The 22,079-nt window shown below is 42.5% G+C and overlaps 1 protein-coding gene across 1 annotated transcript in view; it reads right to left on the bottom strand.

The window, feature by feature from the left end:
* Nucleotides 1–22,079, bottom strand: part of Hacd2 (3-hydroxyacyl-CoA dehydratase 2) — a 92,892-nt gene that overhangs the window by 5,943 nt on the left and 64,870 nt on the right. The window contains exons 5-6 of the mRNA XM_005344887.3: nucleotides 4,235–4,356; nucleotides 1,811–1,989 (exon numbers count right to left, since the gene is read on the bottom strand). Of these exons, the coding sequence (XP_005344944.1) occupies nucleotides 1,811–1,989; nucleotides 4,235–4,356 (301 nt within the window). The remainder of the gene's footprint in view (nucleotides 1–1,810; nucleotides 1,990–4,234; nucleotides 4,357–22,079) is intronic.

Raw genomic sequence — 22,079 nt, 5'->3', positions numbered from 1 at the left:
GTCACATGGAAAGAGAAATAACTCTTCACTTTTGTCCTCTGACTTCACATGTGTGCTCCTTATAAATAAAAAGTAAACATGTAAGTGAAAAGACAGTGAATCTAGCTTAGGGCTGCAGACACAGGCTAGTTGTAGAGGCTATGTGCTAAGGCCCAACAATCCCACTCCTCAAAAATGAACGAGAATGAGAGCAAGTTCTGCCCTTAGGTCTGCGCTTGCTCCCCTCTCCCTGAAGGTCAAGATGGAAGACCCCACAGTGCTGGCTGTAGTTTCCACCAGGGCCCCAGTATCACGGAGGGCTGCTCATGCCTCACCTGCTAGTCAGTCCAGCAATAGGCCATCAGGAAGGCTTGGCAAGGCTGGCTACCGGGGAGAGCAGAGGGAGGCCGCCTTGAGAACTGCTCCTAGATGGAGGCCCTACCAGCAGTGGGACTCTGGCAGGAACCCTGAGCTGGACCCTGGATCACCATCAGTGTGGAAGTTCTTCAGAGGTGTGTCCATGCCACCCTCCCTGCCTTCTTAGTCCCACAGTGTGGGGCATATCTCCTGCTTGTCAGAATAGAAACAAACAACTAAGGTGCCCACGGGGTTGCTATTCTGAGAGTAGTAAAACCACTGCTGTTCCTTGCTGCTTTGGAGCTGAAAACATGAAGCTCCAGGAAGCAAACGTTGAAAGGTGAAAAAACCGTGCATTTGCGTAATGCACATTTCACTCTTGCAGATTTGTCTTTTGTTTCAACATCCAGGCCCTTTCCCATGTGAGGAGAAATGGCTGTTAGCTGCCAGGGACCCAGCACGAAAGGGGAGGGTTTGGGAATGAATAGAAGGGAAACCAAACCATAAAACAGGATTGCTGTGTTCAAGAATTTCTTCAAGACAAATGTGCAGATGAAATCTGGATGGAGTTTTTTTCCCCTCCTCACAATGCGTAAAATGCAATTTTCCACAGAGGGACACAAACATAGGATGACTCACTCAGATAATGCTGGGGGCTAAAGAAATAAAATCTATCCCTGTGTGAACTTTAGTGGGGTTTAAGGGAGATTCAGCGTTACAGTGCTACAGTATAACTGGATGAGAAGATGAGTTAGCTGGGGTTGTCCTTAAGTCTAACAGGTCCTTTTTGGAATACAGAGATCAACCAGAGGAGTTACAACTGAGGAAAACACTCCTCGTGACAGCAACAAGATCCGATGGCACTGTCGGACGTGCCCTTCCCGCTCCGTCCCTGTGTACTCAGCGGTACATTGAATTTTCCGTACATTTAAGCCATCAATGGTTCTATTAGAATAACTGGAAACCACACTGAAGGGAACACTGTGTCCTATTCTGAGGGTTTTGTGCTCAACAAGAAAACGAGAAATGTAGAAAAATAGAACATTTGTTTTCATTTTGTTATTTGTTTCTTCTAGTAAGCTTCTAAGCTCTGGAAATGAAGCAGAGCTGCCTATTTTGATATAGCGAGCAAAGCAAACATCTTTTACAATGTGTCTCACAAACCATAATAAAACAATTCTTAAGAGATAGGAGAATAAAGCAAGGTAAGGCCTTCAGTGGCTTTCTGCTTTCTCCTCAATACTCTCCCTAATACAGGGTTGACCTAGCCTCCTCTTCAGTGTTTCAAACCCACACACTAAGAAGGGTTCATCTTTATTCAATTACTACCAGAGAAAATTACTTCTGATAGTTGGTGATCAATGAAAACCAAAGTGTTCCCATCAATGAGATTTATATTAGATATAAAGCAAAGACAAGCAAAGATGTAACTCTAGTTACTGTAGAGCTGACTTTTGCACATAAATATACTTACGTGGAATGTAGGAGATCATTACCAGGATCAGGAATGCATAGTAGTCAAAGGAGAAGTTGTATTTGTTAGGTAAGCTGATGGAGTACAGGCCAGCCTGTCGGACAAAGGGCAGAGCTGCGTATATTGTGAGCAACTCTCCCGATACCCCCATTGGGTACAGTACGATGAAAAGCGTGTACCTGCAACAAAACAAAACCTCACTGTGTGGCTCAAAGCCATGTTCAGAAGCACTGTCTTCTCAGAAAGCTATTGTCTCTGCATTTCCTGATCACCTGTTTATATTCAGCCTTTACCAGGCAATTTGAAAAGGGCCCATTGTAGGTACATGTTTCTAAATGTTCTAAAGCAAAGTCAATGTGTTTAGCCAGCCTCAAAACTTGTCTTCTTCAGAACATGCCTCTTGAGACCAACAAAGGGGCATTAAGACATACGAAGGGCCTTCCTCATGGAGGCACAGAGGAAGGAGGTAGAACAGCTACCCAGGAATTCCTAGGGCATACCAAGCTGCATGTGGATTGAAGAAAACAGCACATTACACATGTACTTTCTGCTGTTTCCCAAATGCCTATACATGCTACTGTGAAAACAGAATCTTGACTAATTTTAACATTAAATTTTTAATAGCCTTTAATTTTACAAATAAACCCACACAATTATACTATTATTGCTGCATGAGAGGCTCGTACAATTATTCTCACTTTAAAAAGTTTTATCTGGCTGGGCAGTGGTGGTGAATGCCTTTAGTTCCAGCACTCAAGAGGCAGAGACAGGAGGATCGCCATGAGTTTGAGGCCAGCCTGGTCTACAAAGTAAGTTCCAGGATAGGCTCCAAAGCTACAGAGAAACCCTGTCTCAAAAAACAAAACAAAACAAAAAACCCAAAAAAGTTTCATCTGTTTTAAAAGAATTCAGAAGAGCTGGAGAGAGGCTCAGTGGTTAAGAGGACTGGCTGCTCTTACAGAGGACCAGGGTTCAATTCCCAGCACCCACATGGTGGCTCATAGCTATCCATAATTACAGTTCCAAGAAATCCAAAACCCTCTGACTTCTGCAGGCATCAGACATACATGTGGTACACATACATGCCTGTAGGCAAAACATTTATACATATTAAACAAAAAGAATTCTGAGGGCAGGTACTACTAGCACAGGACTGGCCTACAAATTATTCTACGGCATCAACATCCTGTGGAAATTACCAGCTTTGATTTAAGAAACCAGTGCCTGTTCATGGCTCAAGATTAACCTGGACAAAACTTCCAGGCACAGGAATCTGCTGAGAAAGAAGCCATATTCTCTGTTGCCAACCTAGCTCATTAGGCAGGGTAGTGGTAAAGAATTGTTCATAGACCACGGAGGAAAATGAGCCAAAGAACTCTCCAAGAGGGGCTGAAGAGATTAAGAACACTGTCTGCTCTTCTAGAGGACCTGGGTTCCATTCCCAGCAACCACACGGTAGCTCACAACCATCTATAATGAGATTTGGTGCCACGCCAGAACACTGTATGCACAATTAAAAAAAGAATTCTTCAAGAGTAAAGCCAAGGCCCAGCCAACAACCATCCCCACAGACAGAGAGCCGGCACAGTGGCGGTGCAGGTGGGTTGGGAGCTGCTAGCTCCCCTTTTTCCTGAATATAATTATTTCAGAAAATAATAAAAGAGGCTCATATACCTGAAATGTTGGAAACGGGATGCTGTTCCTAATGTAATCACTGAACAACAGCTGTTTCCCTCCCAGGAAATGAGGAGTCTCAACTCCAAAGTGAGTCTGGAGCTTTATGCTGTGTCCTCCTCACCCCAGTCCTTCAGGCACAAAATCCTAACTGGATAGACAGATCTGCCATCAGTCTTTTGCCAAAGCCATAACGGAATTTTGTTATTGTGACTGAGAAAAGGATCTCATTCTGTGGCCAAAATTTAGGGCAATTCTCCTGTCTCAGCCTCCCAAGTTTTGGGAATTACAAAGGCGTGAATCACTGTGCTGAATTCTTAATTGAATTCTTAAAATGAAAAGCAAAATAAAACTCATAAGCTGAGAAAACAACATAATGTTTGCTATTAAGTAAAAATGACCTTAAAACTCATAGTTTCTTGAAAAAACAAGACTAAGAGAGGTAGATATGAACCAGAAATCACCACAATGGGACAAGTTCATCAGCTAAATCGAATAAGGACAAAAATCAGATATTAAATCTCTACTGAATAAGTTAACAGAAAAGAACTGATTTCCATAAAAATAATCTAAGTAAAACACAGAGACTGCAGAACTGTTTCTAGAGATGAAAGTCAAGACCATTCTAGTGAGACCCCTCCATTTCATTCAGTTCGAATTTGGGGGAGCTGGAGGCAATACTCAGGTGGTGAGAGGAGAATACAGTGATGGATGCTTTCAAAGTTAGTCTTCGCTTATGCACTTCTTTACCTGGCCCATTTGATGATGTAAGGCAAATGGTTTAATAGACTAAACGTGTAAAAGGAGTAACGAATAATTTCCGTGATTGTCCAGGCAATAACAAACAGAAGCACACTGTCTTCACTCTGCACCTGCAGGGAAAGGAAAAAGATGTAAGAGCAAACAAAGGAGCACGTGGAAAGAGGCATTACAGTCTGCAGTGCCTGTAGAGCTGCCCAGCCACAACCACCCATCTCTGTTCTCAGTGGCTGTAGCACAGCTCAGAAAAGGGCTGACCAAAACCCAGGTATTACAGCAGTCCTGCAGAGACGCATAGGAGGCTCAGCTTATGGGCCAGCCCACAGGAGCCGCTGGACGACAACTATCTGAGCTGGATCTCCCGGTGGGGGGGGGGCAAATACAGCAAGGCTCTCTGCTGCTCTGAGAGGCAAAGGTACAGTGACACTGGCAGGAGTCAAAAGCAGGGAGGCAGGGAGGCCAGGAGGACAAGCTGGTGGGACGCTTAGGATCCGTCACCAAGAATCTGAATGCAATTGGTGTCACAGCTGGGATCTGAGGACATTTCAAGAACGAGAATGTGACGTTAAAGCTCAGATGGGCAGAATGAACTCAAGGGAGGAAGAGGTGTAGACCATTCACCAGGCAGGTTTTTATGGTGGGGCACTCATGACTTCTTCCCCGAGCCCAGGCTTACACCCTCTGTGAGGAGAAAAGCTGTCTTGCGGATCACAGGAAGCAGCTAGAACCAAAAGTGCTTTGACACTGCCTGTTTTTATGCTGTAAAAATGACAACCTTTTAAACTGCCACTACGTATCTTATAGATGCTGTCCCCATGCAGGGGAACTTATGGCTATAACATGAACTGAAGCACCCTCCCATCCCACTCTAGTTGATCATTTTTTTCATGAGCCAAACCCAACAGAGACGCTGTTTCCCACACCCTCCGTGGTTGGTGAGTTGATGTGTTAGAAATCCGACTCAGTAAACTGAGCAGACTACTATGCACTGTTTTCTGTCTTATCCCAAAACCTAGCAGCAAAGGTACAGCATCCCAGCCTTCACTTTTGCTTTTTTCCATCTGCAGAGGCAACAGTTTCTAGCACTTACATTCTTTCTCAGAAAGTGTACATGGAGCAATCCACCTACACGATGAAAGAAGCAGTCATTTACATAGCTATTAACTAAATTGCCCTGACAAAGAACTTCATAAATGCATGGTTACTATTCTCTAAAAATAATAAGAATTTTATACTGTCAAGAGCAGGAGTACTTTCTGCTTTCCTGGTGCTTTTTTATTAGCCACAGTAAGGCCAGAGTGCCGCACCTTCAAAGCCATGGTGAAGCTTTGAGTTAAAGCCTACTGATACTGAATCTAAGCTCGTAGGACGTGCTGCTTTTTCATGGAATTTTGTAAGCTTCTTTATCTGACACTGATGTAGGATTTTACTGGTTTTATTTTATTATTATTACTTTACAGCTATGGCTAAATCCTGTGTAAAGACCCCCAGTAGGAAGCTCCTCCAGTGTTTTGTACTCTATATCATCTTGAAAGAATATGTGATTTAACTTATCTTTTGTCTTCCCAAAGCACGCAATGCTTTTCCCAGGAACAAGCTCCACAACTATCTGTGGAGCAAAGGGATTCAACCTACTCAGCTCACTAGACCCAGTTCCCTTCTTTGTAATATTTAATATCTGTTACCCACATAGGCAGGTAACAAATGAGCAGATGAATCTCAAGTTTCTCACTTTGACCCAGTCAAGCAGGTGGTCTGAAGGAACAGACAGCTTTTACACAGTCTCTGTTTACTTACGTCTCTTTTAAAGGCTGGGACTAGGGGAATGGCCATGTTGTACAATTATAGCTGCTGATCAATAAGAAATTCATCCTTGGGATCAAGAAGGGATTTGAGCAACTACAGAGATGGCCTAGAGGGCACTTCCAGAGGACCTAGGCTCAACTCCAAGCACCTACATGGTGGCTTTCAACCATTCTTAACTCTAGTTTCAGGGGATTCAATGCCCTCTTCTGGTCTCTGTGGGTACCAGGCACACACATGGTGCATGGACATACATGTAGGCAAAACACTCATATACATAAAATAAGATTAAAATAAAAAAGAAGAGATTTGGATAAAGTTAGAGGTCGAATCTTTCTGATTTGCAGATAATTATTTAATAACAAGGCACAAGGGCAAAATGTAATGAGTTAAAATCAACAAGATGACTGTAGTAGTTTGAATGTAATTGTCCCCATAAGCTCACAGGGAGTGGTACAATTAGGCTTTGCTGGAGTAGGTATGGCCTTGTTGGAGGGCGTGTGTCACTGTGGCGGAAGGCTTTGAGGTCTCATATGATCAAGCCAGGCCCCATGTCTCAGTTCACTTCCTGTTGCCTGTACATCAAGATGTAGGACTCTCAGCTTCTTCTCCAGCACAGTCTGCCTACACACCACCATGTCCTGCCATCATAATAGACCTCTGAACCTCTGAACTGTAATCTACCCCAATTTAAATGCTTCCTTTATAAGAGCTGCCATGGTCGTGGTGTCTCTTCACAGCAACAGAAACCCTAAGACAACGACCAGCAAGACTGGGACTAGAGTCTGTAACTCATGTCACAAAAGTATCAATCATAACAGTCAAAAGGTGGATGGGATTCAAGAGTACAGTATGGATAAATACATCAACAACTGCATGCATGTATAAACACACAGAATAGGAAATATTATTAAGCCTTAAGAAAATCTTTACAGGTGCTACAACATGGATAAATGAACCTTGAAGATTATTTCAGTTAAATATGCCCTTCACAAAAGAACCAACACTATGATTCTACTTACATGAGCACATGAGAAGTCAAACTCAGAGGTAAGTAAAGACAGGTTTCTAGGAGCTGGGCAGGAAAATGGGGAAATACTGTTTAACTGGTATGACTTTCGGTTTGGGAAATTGAAGAAAATTCTGCAGATGGAAGGCAATCAAGGGAATACACTTAAAGCAACTTAACTGCACACCCAAAAATGATCAAAATGGTAAATGTCATACCTCCATGATAAAATAACTTACATGAAATACTTCAAAATCTATAGAAAGAAATATAAAGTCTTCCACAATTCAGCAATGAAGTGACTTCAGTACAGACTAAAGAATACTCTGGCTTTGGTGGTTTGAAAGAAAATGGCACTATTAAGAGGTGTGCCCTTATTGAAGTAGGTGTGGTGTTGTTAGAGAAAGTGTGTCTCAGTCTCCTCCTACTGCCTTCGGATTCAGATGTAAAACTCCCAGCTACCCCTTCAGCACCATGTCTGCCTACTAAGCCTCTGAACTGTGAGTCAGCCCAAATTAAGGTTTTTTTTTTGTTTTTTGTTTTTTGTTTTTTTTTTAGTAAGAGTGGTGATGGTCATGGTGTCTCTTCAAGGCAACAAAAATTCCAACTCAGACAAAGCTGATACTAGGGACTAGAGTATTGCTGTGAAAAGCCTCACCACGCTTTTGTTGGGAGGAATGTGGGCTTTGGATTAGAAAAGCAGTTGAAGGCTTTAAGTGGGGCTTACTGGCCCATCCTAGTAGGAACATGGAAGACAGTGGTGCTGAGGTGATCTGAACTGTGGAGGACTGGCTCAAGAGGTTTCAGAGAAGAAGATTAATATGTGCTATTAATCTTGTGACATTTTGGTGAAGAATGTGGCTGCTTTCTGTCCTTGTCCAAAAATATCTGCCTGAGGCTAAATTGAAGAATTTTTGCATTAATTGCATTAGCTGAGGAAATATCAAAACAGCCTAGTATTGACTCTTTGTGGTGATTAGTGTTCACTCTTATGCAGATTTATAGTGAACAAGTTGAGCAAGGAAAACACAAAATGTACAATCTGAGAAGAAAAGGGGCACCAGGAAGTGAAATGGAGCTAAGGTCTGTGCTAAAGGAGATAAACAGATTAGAGAATAATCTAAAGTTATGTCGAGTGGTGATCTCAGGGCAAGATCCCACTCAGTTAAGCTTCCAATTTGTGAAAAGGAATTAAAGAAAGCTTAGAGCCAGGTGTGGTGGTAAGCGCCTAAATCCCAGCACTAGGAAGGCAGAGGCAGGCAGATCTTCAATTCACGGACAGCCTGATCCACAACATGAGTTTGAGGACAGCCAAGCTCAGGCGGTGAAGGAAACCACGCAGAGCAGAAGGCTGGTGGAGATGTAATGGAGTGAGGAGCAGAGATCCGGCCACAGCAGCAGCAGAGCTCTAGCTCCAGAACCACATGGCTGTCTATAGAGTAAAGAATAGAAGAAAGGGCTTATGGAATCTCCTCCCATGACTAAGGAAAGCCATTGGGAGCCAGATGTGTGTCAGAAGTGTCCCTGGATGGTGGCCCAGAGAGGCCGCTGTGTGAAGCTGAGAAGCCTTGATTGCCTTGGAGACCCTAAAATATTGAAGGTGCAGAGTTGTGGGATACCTGCCATGGAAAGGTGCTAACAGGGAGAGGAACCAGCCCAAGGAAAGAAGTGTGCTGCAATCAACAAAGCTGAAAAGAGCTGGAGATCTGAAGAGTGTTTTTAACATAAGACATGGAGATGCAGAGTTTGGAGTTTGCCCAGTTAGTTTTTGGTCTTGCTTTGTTTGGTCCAATATTTTCTCACGCTTCTCCTGTTCTATCCGTTTAGAATGATAATGTGTAGCCTGTGTCATTTTATGTTGGAAGTATGTGATCTTCTTTTCATTTTGATTTTACAGGGGGTTACAGTTAAGAGACTGCATGAGTCTCAGTAAAGACTTTAGACTTTTACTTACAGGATTTAGACTATTATAGACTAAGGGGATTTTTAAAGTTGGACTTAATGCATTTCTGTATTATGATATGGCTACAAGCCTATAGGGGCTTGGAAACGGAAGATGGTGGTTTGAAAGAATATGACCCCATAGGCTCATAGGAAGTTGTACTATTAGGAGCTGTGGTCTTGTTGGAGGAAGTATGCCTTGGTCTCTTCCTGCTGCCATCAGATCCAGATGTAAAGCTCTCAGCTGCTTCTCCAGTACCATGTCTGCCTGTGTACTGTCATGCTTCCCATCACGATGACAATGGACTAAGTAAGCCTCTGAACTGTAAACCAGACCCAATTAAATGTTTTCCTTTGTAAGAGCTATCATGGCCATGGTGTCTCTGCACAACAAGAGAAACCCTAACTACGACACTGACTTATGAACCCCAGAAATGGGAGCAAACAGAGTATGAGCGATTACAAAACACACACTCAGCATTCAGCCATTAATACTGTAGTCCTGTCCCTAAGACTATGCTCTAAATAGATCAGACCTCAACTAGGGGCCTTGAACTAGCTAGCAGAGTTTATCCTAGAAAAGGAAACAGAGGGCATGTACTTTAAAGCATAAAAGGACATCATTAACATGAGACTAGTAGATAAAAGCAAAAAGCACAGATGCTGGTCTGAAACCAGAAAACTGACATAACAAACCAGATGACTAAGAACACCTGCTACCTCCTTAAGCTGCAGGATTCTGGGCCATGGACTTAAATCCAAACTGAGGCCAGGAGCAAGGAGGAGTCCCACAGAGGATGGTGGGTGAGTTGAATGGGCGCTGACAAGGGGTCCTGTGCAGTGCCCTGGGAAGGAATGGTGTTACCTTCCCCTGGAAAGTCACTGGGCTGGCTAACAGTTAGAACCAGCCCAACAAGAAGGCAGGGGTGGAGGAGGAGGCAGAGGAGAAGAGAATAAAGGATCACTGGTTGCTGGGTGGGTTGGATTGGAATGTTATATTTTCCTTTGATTAGAGGGTCTTGAGCAGACCACGTCCCATCATTCAGTTTTCTCAGTTCCAGTTCAGATCTGGTTCCAGGGCTGTATGGTATAATGCCTCTTACATTCGATGAAAACTAATTTTTTTGCTTTTGAAAGCAAAAGTTGGGACTATTTCACCAGTCCTATCTAATAGAGGGTAGTGATTCAAAGAGAAATGATAAAAAGTTTTCATAGAAGTTATGATAGTGTAGCTTAGGAAGGCATTTGAGAAGGAAAAGGACAAGCATGTCAAAGAGTTCAGCTCAGTTCTCTTTGTTTACTTGTTCTGGAGACAGTGTAGCCCTGGCTGGTCTAGGATTCACTAAATAGCCAGGCTGGTATCAAATCTGTCACTGTCCTCCTGCCTCTGACTCCTAAGTACTGAGGATACAGGAATGAGCCACGACTTGCAATTCAGCTATTTCAAGTTAAGACCTAGAGACATACAGTTTTATTAGCTATCAAGAATAAGAGGAGCTCATTGAATGTAGGGAGGTTGAACTAGGCTTGCATGGAGCCTTCACCCCTGTCTCATTGGGGTGGGAAGGTTCTCTGCGGGCTGTCAAAAGAGAAACCTGGACACCAACCCACACGCCCCTTCAACCTACAATCTGTCTGTCCTGCCTGTAAGATCTGCTGGGGCAATGGTGGTGTAAAACTTGTGGGAGTGGTCAACCAATGTCTGATCTAATTTAAGGCCCACACCAGGAGAGGGAGCCCATGCCCTATACTGTCTGGATGGTCAGGAACTGGAGACTGGATATCCCAGAGACCTAGGATAACCCTAAACTTGACTGGCAAACAAACAATGAAACGATTCCCAATGATATTCTGTTATACTCATAGATGGGTGTTATGTCTAGTGTCACCAGCAGCAGATGGGAGCAGGCACAGAGAACCGCAGCCAGACATTGTGCAGAGAGAAAAGAGTCTAAATTGAAGATCTCTATTAGGTCCCTCCCTTCACAGCTCAGGGAACCCCTTGGAAGAGGAGGAGGAAAGATTGTAGGAGTCAGAGGGGATGGAGGACACCAGGAGAACACAACCCACTGAATCAACTAAGCAGGGCTCACATGGGCTCAGAGACTGAAGCAGCAAGCACAGGGCCAACATGGGTCTGCACCTGACTCTCTACATATATGCTGTGGTTGTTAGCTAGGTGTTTCTGTGGGACTCCTAACAGTGGGAGTAGATATATCTCTGACTCTTTTGCCTGCTATTGGAACTCTTTTCCTCCAACTGGGCTGCCTTGTTGAGCCTCCATATGAGGACTTTTGCCTTGTCTTATTGTATCTTGTTTAGTCATGTTTGATTGTTTTCTCTTGGAGGCCTGCTCTTTTCTGAAGGGAAGTGGATCTGGGGGAGAGGAGAGGTGGGGAGATCTGGAGGAGAGGAGGGAGTCTGGTCAGATTGTATGAGAGAAGAATCTATTTTCTAAAGAAAGACCGAGAGAGGGAGAGGTTTAAAGCTGAGTATGGTAGGATATAATCCCAGGACTCAGAAGGCTGAGGCAGGAGGATCACAAATTTGAGGTCAGCCTAAGATACATAGAGAAATCTTTTTCAGGAAAAAAAAGGGGGGGGAGAGGGTTGCATTCAAATATTCATAGAACTATCACAGTTTATAAGAGTTAAAACACTTGAAATATCTAGTAACTGGTGACATAATATAGTCATACAGCAGAATATAATTCAGCAACCTCCAGGAAAAAAAAAACTGTATATACTACAACATAAATGAGTTAAATGAGTTAAAAAAACAAAATAAAACATGTGTCATACTGTGTAAAAGAAGCAAAACGTAAGTGGTCATTGTCTAGAAAAGACAAATCTGGAGACAGAAAGTAAATTAGTAGTGGCTAGGGTTTGGGTGTACAGTGAACTATAGAAGAGGAAAAAGCATCATATTATAGTGAAAGAATGTTCTAAGACTAGATTAAGGTATGTTGGTTGCACAACTTGTTAAATATACCAAAAAGTAGTGAATAAGTAAAATATTTTAAAAAATCGCAATGTTAAAAACTAATAAAGATTTTTTAAACAAGATTATAAATAAATAAATAAATAAATAAATAAATAAAAAACACTGACTTTTAACAGTGAAAAAGGTCATACAAGGCAAAAGAGGAAAAAGGTGATAATTTTGATTTACTGAGACTCAGAAAGGTCAGAGGGCAGGGCTAGGGTGGGCTTCCCCAGGTATCATTAATCTTAAACACAGGGTCTGTGTCCTAGGCTGGCTAAAGATGACTCTGAATTTCTTATCCATCTGTCTGTACCTCCTGGGTGCTGGATTACAGGCAGGCACCACAATACTGGATTATACAGAGCTGGGGTTTGAATTGAGAGTTTTGCATGTGCTAGGCAAACAATATGTTAACTGAGACACTTCCCTGTCCCCCAAGTGTCTCATGCTGTGTTCAAAGATGCATGTTCACAGTGAGGGCACACAGAGGGCAGAGGTACCTCACTGGTGCAATGTGCTATGGGCTAGACCCTACTGCACACCATGGGCATGGGTCCTGTCCCTGATCTGAAGCCAGGGAGGAGGTAGTGTGTAGGTGGTTTGTGTGGTTTAGCCACAGGAGTTTACATAGCAATTCAAGCTGGAGAAACAAATGGGTGCAAGAGAGAAACCTTTACACATAAATAGCATCATCTGTCTGACTTTAAAAGGCATGGGGACTATCAGCGCACGGAAAGCTGTCACTTTTGTCACAGTCGAAGAGAAACAGATGGTGCACATAAGAAAGCAGCTATTGCAGAAACCCCATTCTTCTCAGTCCTTTGAAACCTGCTGTTTATCACTCCATTTATTTCAAAGGACTCCTGAGCCCAAGCTTTATGGCAAGCGTTCTTACTACAGCAGGGAGGAAGAGAAATGGTAAGGGTTCAGTAAGATGAGACACGGGACTAGAGGCTGCTCTCAGAAACACTAGGAAGGGGTCTGTACCTCGGGCTACCCAGGCTTCATAGCCTAGACAATGGAAGTCAATTCTTTCACAGTTCCAGAGCTTGGTGGCCATCAGGGTGGCAGGCAGCATGGTTGGCTGTGGTAAGAGCTTTTTCTGACTTGCAGGCTGGCTTCCTGACGCAGCCTCACATGAGGGTGGAAAGGGAACTTTTTGGTATCCTATAAGGGTACTAATTCTTCATGAACTCAGCTAAATGAAACTGTCTCCAAAGGTTCCTGCCCAAATACCAGCAACATTAGGGTCTTGTCATCAACATAGGCATCCGGGCAATGCAGTTGCATGTGTGCAGTAGGAGGGGCATTATGTGGTCCAGAACAATGTTCTAAACCAAGTATTGACAAAATTTTTCTGTAAAAGGCCCTATATAGTAAATAATTTGGGTTGTGCATGACATGAAAACTTTTAAAAATCTTGATTTTTATACCCCTTAAAAATGGAAAAAAAATCTGGCCAGGTATGGTGGCACATGTCTTTAATCCCAGCCCCCAGAAGGCAGAGGTAGATAGATCTCTGTAAGTTCAAGATTGCCTGGTCTACATAGTAAGCTCCAGGCCAGACAAGGCTATGTAGTGAGACTGTCTCAAAAAAAAAAAAAGTAAGTATAAAAAATGAAAAACTGCAGGCTTGATTTGACCTAGCAGCCAACCCCTTTACTAGGTCTATTTGCCCTTCCTATGACTCCTCTTACCACACAAATGGGTCTTTCCCTAGCATTCCTTTTAAAGGTTGAGTCTGAAGGACAGGAGGGCAGTCAATATGATTTTCTCTTTATGGCAGGGATATAGTTTGAAAAAGTGTCATGAGGTCATTCCATTGTGCAAACGGCACAGTACTTTTATTCAAATCCAAGTGATGAACCTAGAATGCTCACATCTAGAGTATACACTGCATGTGCTATACGTTCATAAAGTGGCAAGGTGGGTGTTTATATCAGAATTACTACATGTGAGTCACTAGGCAATAGGAAGTTCAGTCCCATTTTGTGATCACTTTTGTACTGTCTGAAATGATGCTCCATGATACATGACTGTCTATGGCCAAGGGCATTGTGGGAAAGGAAGTATTCATGCAAGACTATGCATGAGCTTTTCACATTACCGTAATTTAGGATCTCAGTAATCTTTGTGCATATCAAAATACACATAGCAAATATGAACAGTTCCAGCCATTTATAAATTCATTCATTGGTAGTAAATGTACTCACCACATGATATAACCATTACCCATTTTTGGCCAGAACTAAGTAGGGGTTGGGGAACAAGGTGGCAGGCCTCACACATGGTAGGCAAGCACTCTACCACTGAGGTCTTCTCTAACCCCTTCCAGACTACCTCATCATCTCAAAAACTCTGTACCTACTAAAGTACAACTCCCCATTCTCCCCACACAGCCTCTAGTAACTGCTACTTCAGTTTTTGCCTCCAAGAATCAGTTTATTCTAGGTACCTATACAGTTAGACTCATTCAGTACGTGTCCTTGTGTGCCTGGCTTGTTTTATTAAGCAAGATGCTTGCAAGGAACGTTTCCTTCCTTAGGACTGAATATTTCATTGTGTTTAAATCACAATGTTGGTCAGTTTGCCTGCTGATGACTGTTGTTGGGTTGTTTCTGCCTTTTGGTTATGGTTAACAATGACACTGTGAACAGTGTACAAGCTTGTTCTGCCCAGTTCTCTGGGGTGCATACTTAGTAACACACACTTGGAATTGCTGGATCAGTTGGAGTGGTAATTCTTTTTAAGATTTATGGGGCTGGAGAGATGGCTCAGTGGTTAAGAGCTTTACCTGCTCTTCTAAAGGTCCTGAGTTGAATTCCCAGAGACCATATGGTGGCTCACAAACATCTCTAATGAGATCTGGTGCCCTCTTCTAGCATGTAGGAATACATGCAGGCAGAACACTGTATACATAATAAATTGCCTGCATGTATCCCTACATGCTAGAAGAGAGCACCAGATCTCATTACAGATGTTTGTGAGCCCCCATGTCGTTTCTGGGAGTTCAACTTAGGACCTCTGGAGGAATAGCAGTGCTCTTAACCTCTGAGCCATCCCTCCAGCCCCCCTACTCCCCATCCATGGTAATTCTATGTTTAGCTCTTTCAGGGCCTGGCAAACTGCTTTCCACAGAGATTGGACCATTTTACATTCCTACAACGCATTGGGGTTACAATTTCTCCACTAGTTATTTGTAGGTTTTTTGTTTTGTTTTGTTTAAATAACAGCCACCTAAGAATGTCACATATGACTTGTAATGGTAAAAGTAAAATGTTACAAGTCCCCGAGTGGTGGCAGTGGGCAGCGGGTCCCAAGACCTTGGCAGGCCACGAAGGCAGCCAGTCCTGGGCAGGGAGCCATGCAGCAGGTGAGAGACCAAGAGCAGCAAGTCCCATGAGGACCCGCAGCCCTAGTGGGTGAGAGACAAAAGAATAGGCAAGCCATGCAGAGTGAGGTTGGATATTTATTTAGTGGTTAGGGAAGGGGAGAGAGGGGGGAGAAGGGGGGCGAGGAAAGAAACAGAGGTGGGGGAGAGGGAGGAGCCACGGCAACAGCTACCTCTTTGGGAGACAGAAACGAAGAACTCAGACTGGAAGCTGAAGTTCACTTGCCTCAGTGGTGGATGGGAGGGGGAGTGGGCAGCTCTTGTCTCTCTTTTTTCTTTTCTTGTTTTTTTTTCAAGACAAGGTTTCTCTGTAGCTTTGGAGCCTGTCCTGGAACTAGCTCTTGTAGACCAGGCTGGCCTCGAACTCACAGAGATCCACCTGTCTGTGCCTCCTGAGTGCTGGGATTAAAGGTGTGCGCCACCACTGGCCAGCATGGGTCTTGTCTCTTAAAGAGACAGGATAGACCATTACTGACCCCTTGTTGTGGCTTCAATGTATACTCTCCTGACTAGTGATACTGGGTTGTGGTGGCCCAAAAACCTGAGTCTATTTCCACAGTTGACCAAAGGCTAGAGAGTTGGAACTTACTGATGTGGGAAGGTCATTTGTCTATCTGTTGCTTTCATTGGTTAATTAATAAAGAAACTGTTTGGTCTGATAGGTCAGAATTTAGATAGGCGGAGTAGACCAAACAGAATGCTGGGAAGAAGGGAGGTGAGCCAGACGTCATGGAGCCAGCCACCAGGTCAGACATGCTAAATCTTTCCCGGTAAGCCACCATCTCGTGGTGCTACACAGATTATTAGAAATGGGTTAATCAAGATATGAGAGTTAGCCAAGAAGAGGCTAGATATAATGGGTCAAGCAGTGTTTAAAAGAATACAATTTGTGTGTTGTTATTTCGGGTAAAGCTAGCCATGTGAGAGCAGGGTAGGACGAAAATAGGCCTGCTCACCCTCCTTACTACAACTTACCTCTATTCCTTCAATGTTATTGTGTTTCTACCTCAAACAAAGGTCCCAAGTAGATTTAGAACAGAGGGTTCTGTTCTCTCAAGGTTATTGTCAACAGGTGTGGCTATTTGCCAGAGCTTGTATTTCAGGAATAGAGAAGTAGATATGTTTCTACTTCAAACAGAAGTCTAAGGATCCAACTAATGTTCCAATTATTTTAAGGAGATAACATTAGATTCCACCCAGGGACTGGTTTGCCTACAGAATGTTTGGTTTAGGGTATGAGCATGACTTGTTTTGTTCTAGCAACAGAATGTTTAACTATGGACTAGTCAGCGATCTTCAACTGGTATGTTCATTTCCTTGTATCATGTTAATGCAGTTTTTTTGTCTTATTCCTACCTCTTGGGGTCAGGGTGTTTTAAGCAATTGGAAATTAAACGTGGGAGATTTCAGTATTCACCGGAACTTCCTTCCAATACTATTTTATGTTTTTTTGTCTTATTATTTTCACATCTTTGTATTCTTTACTAATATTTCGAAATCCCAATGTCCCTACCCTGGCGAGTGATATTTTTGTCGAGGCTGGTCCCCAACACCGGGTGTATTCTCCTGTGCTTGTTGGTGTTTGTTCCACTTCTTTGAAAAAATAAATGCCTATTCAACTTCTTTGCATATTCTTTTTGGAAGCAATGATTTTTCAGTAGCTATAAAGGCAACAATAAAGCTATTATACTAACTGTGTTTGGGCTATACACCAAACACTTCTGTACATAAACTGCCTCATGAATTCCCATTGGACAGACAAGGAGAGTAAAGCTGAGAAAATCCAAACCTTAACCTTGAACATTTCTGATTTGTGTTTTTGGGCTACACAGGTATGAAATAAATGGCCAGTGTGGTTGGGAATTAAGGTCCTAGGAGTAAAGACGTAAACTAACTGAGCAAATAAACCAATGTGTTAAGAAAAAATAGGCTTCTTTTGGCTGGAGAGATAGCTCAGTAGTCAAGAGCACATGCTGCTCTCACACAGGACAGGAGTTCAGTTCCCAGCACCCATATGGTGCTCTTGTTACAGGGAATCCAGATAGGGGGGCACAGACAGAGAGACAGACAAACAGACACAGACACACACACACTATTTGCAACTGTGAAATGAGAGTACTAGAAAGACCAGAGTATTAGAGGAATCAGTCTGACCTCATAACAAATACATAAACTCACGTTGCACATACAATTTAGCTATGGAAGTACATTTAGATGTATATGTGTGAGTGCATGTATTCATAGATACAAGAAAGTATGCCTTAGTTTTCTCTACTCAAAGAACCCATGAGCAATCAATAGCATGTCTGTTGTAAGCTCTTCAACTGCTCAAACTACAATTCTTTTTAAAACACAATTTTAAATTAAATTTTTTTCATATATATTGCTCATGTTTTTTCCATCCTAGATACTCCTCTCTTACCTACCCAACTCCATCTTTCTCTTTCAAAAAGACAAATAACAAAACTGGTCCTCCCCAGCCCAAAAGAAAAAAAAAAAGAACACAAAAAACATGGTCTGATTTATATTGGTAACTATTTTTGAACACAGAGTCTGCCTTGGAGTGTGGTTGATAGATCCAGTGTAACTTCACTGGCTGATTTTTTCCTATCACTGCAGTTATCAACTGCAAATACCTTCTTGGTTAGGGCTGGCTTTATACACACTCTCGTCCATGCTGGGATTTTCAGACTGTGGTTCTTAATACAATTCTTCACTAGAAGGAACACCAGGCTCCTTAGTAAGCAGCCAATTCTAGGGCAGGGGCAGGGGAAGTACAGGGTAAGTCTTGAAATGTTTTCACTGAATAAGATAAAGCATGACTGAATGATGGAGCTAAGATGAAAGGACCAGGAAAAATCACAATTTTGGCATCAAAATAAACAACAGATCATAATTCACTGATTTTTTTGTGAAAACTTCTTAGTAAAAATTGATATGCATAAATAAATAAATAGGAAAAAGAAGTTATTCCTTATGGTAGAACAGGAGTGGAAGAAACAGCAGATAGACATTTGGTAGCCATCACAGAAGCAGTAGGCATGGTCAGGAGTTAACATTAACATTCCCACAGATGTTAATAAAAAAGAACAAAAAGCAAAATTAAGGTTGAGAAACCTGGCAAACGTTATGAGGAGCTGGTGTTTGGGTCAACACTACTGGCACAGGAAGACTGCCACACTATCTTGGTGTAGGAGTTCCTTCTGTTGTGTGTTGCTTTCATTGGTTAATAAAGAAACTGCCTTGGCCTAGTTGATAGGGTGGAATTTAGGTAGGCGGAGAAGACAGAACTGAATGTTGGGAAGAAGGGCAGAGTAAGAGACGCCATGGATCTTCTGCCTGTTAAGGAAGCTGGTTAGAATCTTGCCAGTAAGCCACAGTCACATGGTGACACACAGATGAATAGAAATGGGTTAAATTATGATGTAAGAATTAGTCAATAAGAAACTAGAGCTAATGGGTCAAGCAGCGTTTTAATGAATACAGTTTCTGTGTGGTTATTTCGGGTGTAAGCTAGCTGGCGGCAGAGATAAACAAGGGGCCCGGCTCCTTATAACACTATCTCCTAAGGAGTGCATGGGGCCATTTCTGTGGGTTTCCTGCCAAGAATGCATGGTTTGTATTATTAGGAGCAAACTTTGGGTGGATCTATGTTAGAGGCTACCAGAAAATATACTCTTTAAAGCTGTCAATGATGTGAGCATGGGTGAGCACATGTGAAATATTGAGGAGCTTTCCAGACTGGGTTGGAGAGGCCTGACAGGAACATACCCTCCTTTCCCTCTGTGTTTTTCTACTCAGCACAGCACCTAAGGCAGACAGCACATCTCCCTGTATATATACACACATGTGCATGCATACACACATACTTCCAGAAGTACTTATATAGCTTTACTGTCTGTATATGCATGCATATGTATTGCCATTTTAAAAAGGACATTGTTTGGGCAGTTAGTGAAGTGTACATGGGCCCCATGGAATAGGTAGCCATGTTTTATCAAGCTGACTTCCTTATTTGGAGAGCTACATACAGGTACTTAGTATCTGAATCCCACACCTAAGTATTTAAAGGCAACAGAATGTCACGCACAACTTACTCTCAAGGATCAGAAGACGATACACAATGATGCACATATGTACATGCACTGGAATGGATGGAGTAAAATGTCAATGGGAGAAAGATATATTGGAGCTCACTGGACTGCTGGGGCAGCTTTTCTGCCAAGTTTGAAATTATTCAAAAGTAAACTTCCTTTTTTCTTTGGAAATTTTCATCAGCTATTGTGAAATCATTTTGATAGCATAAAGAGCATATTAATTTCTATGTGTAAAATTAATAAACATCAGATTAAACCCAGGGCCTCATGCATTCTAGGCAAGCACTGTATCACTGAACATAAGTAATCTTTTAAAAATCATCTAGAGGGTCGGGCATGGAGGTGCATTCCTTTAATCCCAGCACTTAGGAAGCAGAGGTAAGAGGATATTTGTGAATTTGAAGATAGCCTGTGTTGTGGGAATTCATTCCACCAATAGTTTTGTTGTATCGGCCTTAAGGCATGGCTTCTTGTCTGCAGCTGTGATAGCTTAAAATGGGAGAGAGAAGTTGGGCAGGCTCTCTCTTGAGTTGTAAAGATTGCAGCGTGTGGCCAGTTCCCAGCTCTCTAGATCCTGTGAGTCTGTTCTCCCCAGCATCCCTAAATAAACTGATTATATATATATAATATATATATTATATATATAATATTGATTACACCCCCCCCCCACCTTTGTGATTCTTCCTAATAGCCTATTCTACATAGTGAGCTCCAGGACATCCAGACTTACATAATGAGACTCTGTCTCCAAAAATTAAAATAAACAAACAAAAAAAGATAAAAATCACCTAGCTGCAAGCTATAGGGTGCCTCAGTGGTTAAAATGCTTGTCACATAAGCAAGAGGACAAAAAGACAAAGAGCAAGTTGGCTCGTGAGGCTAGCCTTATCAGAGAGCTCTGGGTTTGACTGAGAAATGCTTCCTCAGAAGAATATGGTAGACAGAGATTGAGAAAGACATATCAATCTGAGGCCTCCACATGCATGAGCACCTGTATGCACCGTCCCTCCACATACTGCAAGCACACATACACACATCACAATATAAGAAAAAATGAAAAAACTCTTATAGCTGGGTGTGATGGTTTATAGTGGTATATTATTTGTGTTTTAATAAATAAAGCTTGCCTGAAGATTAGTGCAAAGCAGCCACACTAGGCCATACAGGCCAGGCAGTGGTGGCACACATTTTAATCCCAGCAGCCATACTAGTTATGTGGTGGTAGTGGTGTACACCTTTAATCCCAGCACTAGAGATGAATATAAAATGGGAGGAGACAGGTCTCATTCTCAATCTGAGGATTTGTAGAGGTAGGATCACTCGTCCGTTTGTCTGAGCCTAGGTAGTGGTAAGATCTCTCCAGTGGCTTGGCTGCTTTGCTTTTCTGATCTTCAACTTGAACCCCAATATCTGCCTTTGGGTTTTTATTATTTGTGCTACAGTGGTTCATGCCTGTAACCTCAGTACTTGTAGGGCAGAAGCAGGAAGATTATCCAAGTTTGAGGGCAGTTTGATCTGTAGTAAGTTCCAAGCCAGGCAGGGCTACATCATGAGATCTTTTCTCAAAACTGAAAGAAAGGTGCAGTGAGACAGCTCAGTGTGTAAAGGCACTTGTCACCAAGCCCAAAGACCTAAGTCTGACCACACGGTGGAAGGAAAGAACTGACATCCCCGAGTTGTCCTCTAAGCTTTGATTGTACCCACATACACAAAAGACAAATGAATAAGGACAAAAACCAAAGAAAACCACCACCACCACCGAAAAAAAAAAAAAAGAAGAAGAAGAAAAAGAAGAAGCAACTACCCCGGGGAATCAATTTAGAGATAAATGGAACTACTACCAGGCTTCTACATAAACTTTTTAGTCCTAAAGGCTCAGGATGTGCTGGAAGAGGTGGGTTATGAAACAGTCTTAGGAAAGACATGAACATGTATAAAGAAACTTACCAATCAGGGTCCTGGAGAAAGACTAACAGGTTGGATGCTGGCCCTGTGCTGGGCTGGCATTATTATTGTCTTAGAGCACAAAAACACAGGGCAGGCTACAAACTTGCTTTGAAGAAGGGTTAGCCTAGTAAGAAGCTAAAATCAAATTCTTAATAAATGCTTTAGATTAGGATAATAATCATGATTATGATAATGATAGTTCCCATTAGCAGGGATAATTATTCCTTAAGTAGGATAAAAGTAATTATGTGGAAATTTTCACCAGCTACCGTGAAACTATTTTAATAAGTAAAAGAACATATTACTTTCTATGTGAAAAGTCAATTATATCTCTGCTAGAAACCTCAGGACATAGAAAAGGCTTCAAAACAGTTACACAGGAAGTCGCCACTACACTGTCTTGAAAGGGTCAGGCTACATAATGGCTAGAACGCAGTGACTATTCACTGAGTCCTTCTAGGAGCCAAGGCTCCCCAAGGGCTGCTCTAAGAACTTTGTATACGCTGACTCACAGCAGCCTCTAGATCTCCACGAAGGAAGAAATGAGTGTGCGAGACAGGCTTCCTTAGAAGAGGTGCTAACAGACTGACATTCAGTGGAGGCAGGACTAGTCAGACCACCCCTCTTTTCCTCAGCTTCAATAATGATAATCCCACGGTGCTG

Source organism: Microtus ochrogaster, chromosome 2 (assembly GCF_000317375.1).
Source record: "Microtus ochrogaster isolate Prairie Vole_2 chromosome 2, MicOch1.0, whole genome shotgun sequence".
Classification (NCBI taxonomy): Eukaryota; Metazoa; Chordata; class Mammalia; order Rodentia; family Cricetidae; genus Microtus; species Microtus ochrogaster.
Note: the sequence above shows the minus strand (reverse complement) of the source record. Positions and strands in the feature narration are given on the sequence as shown.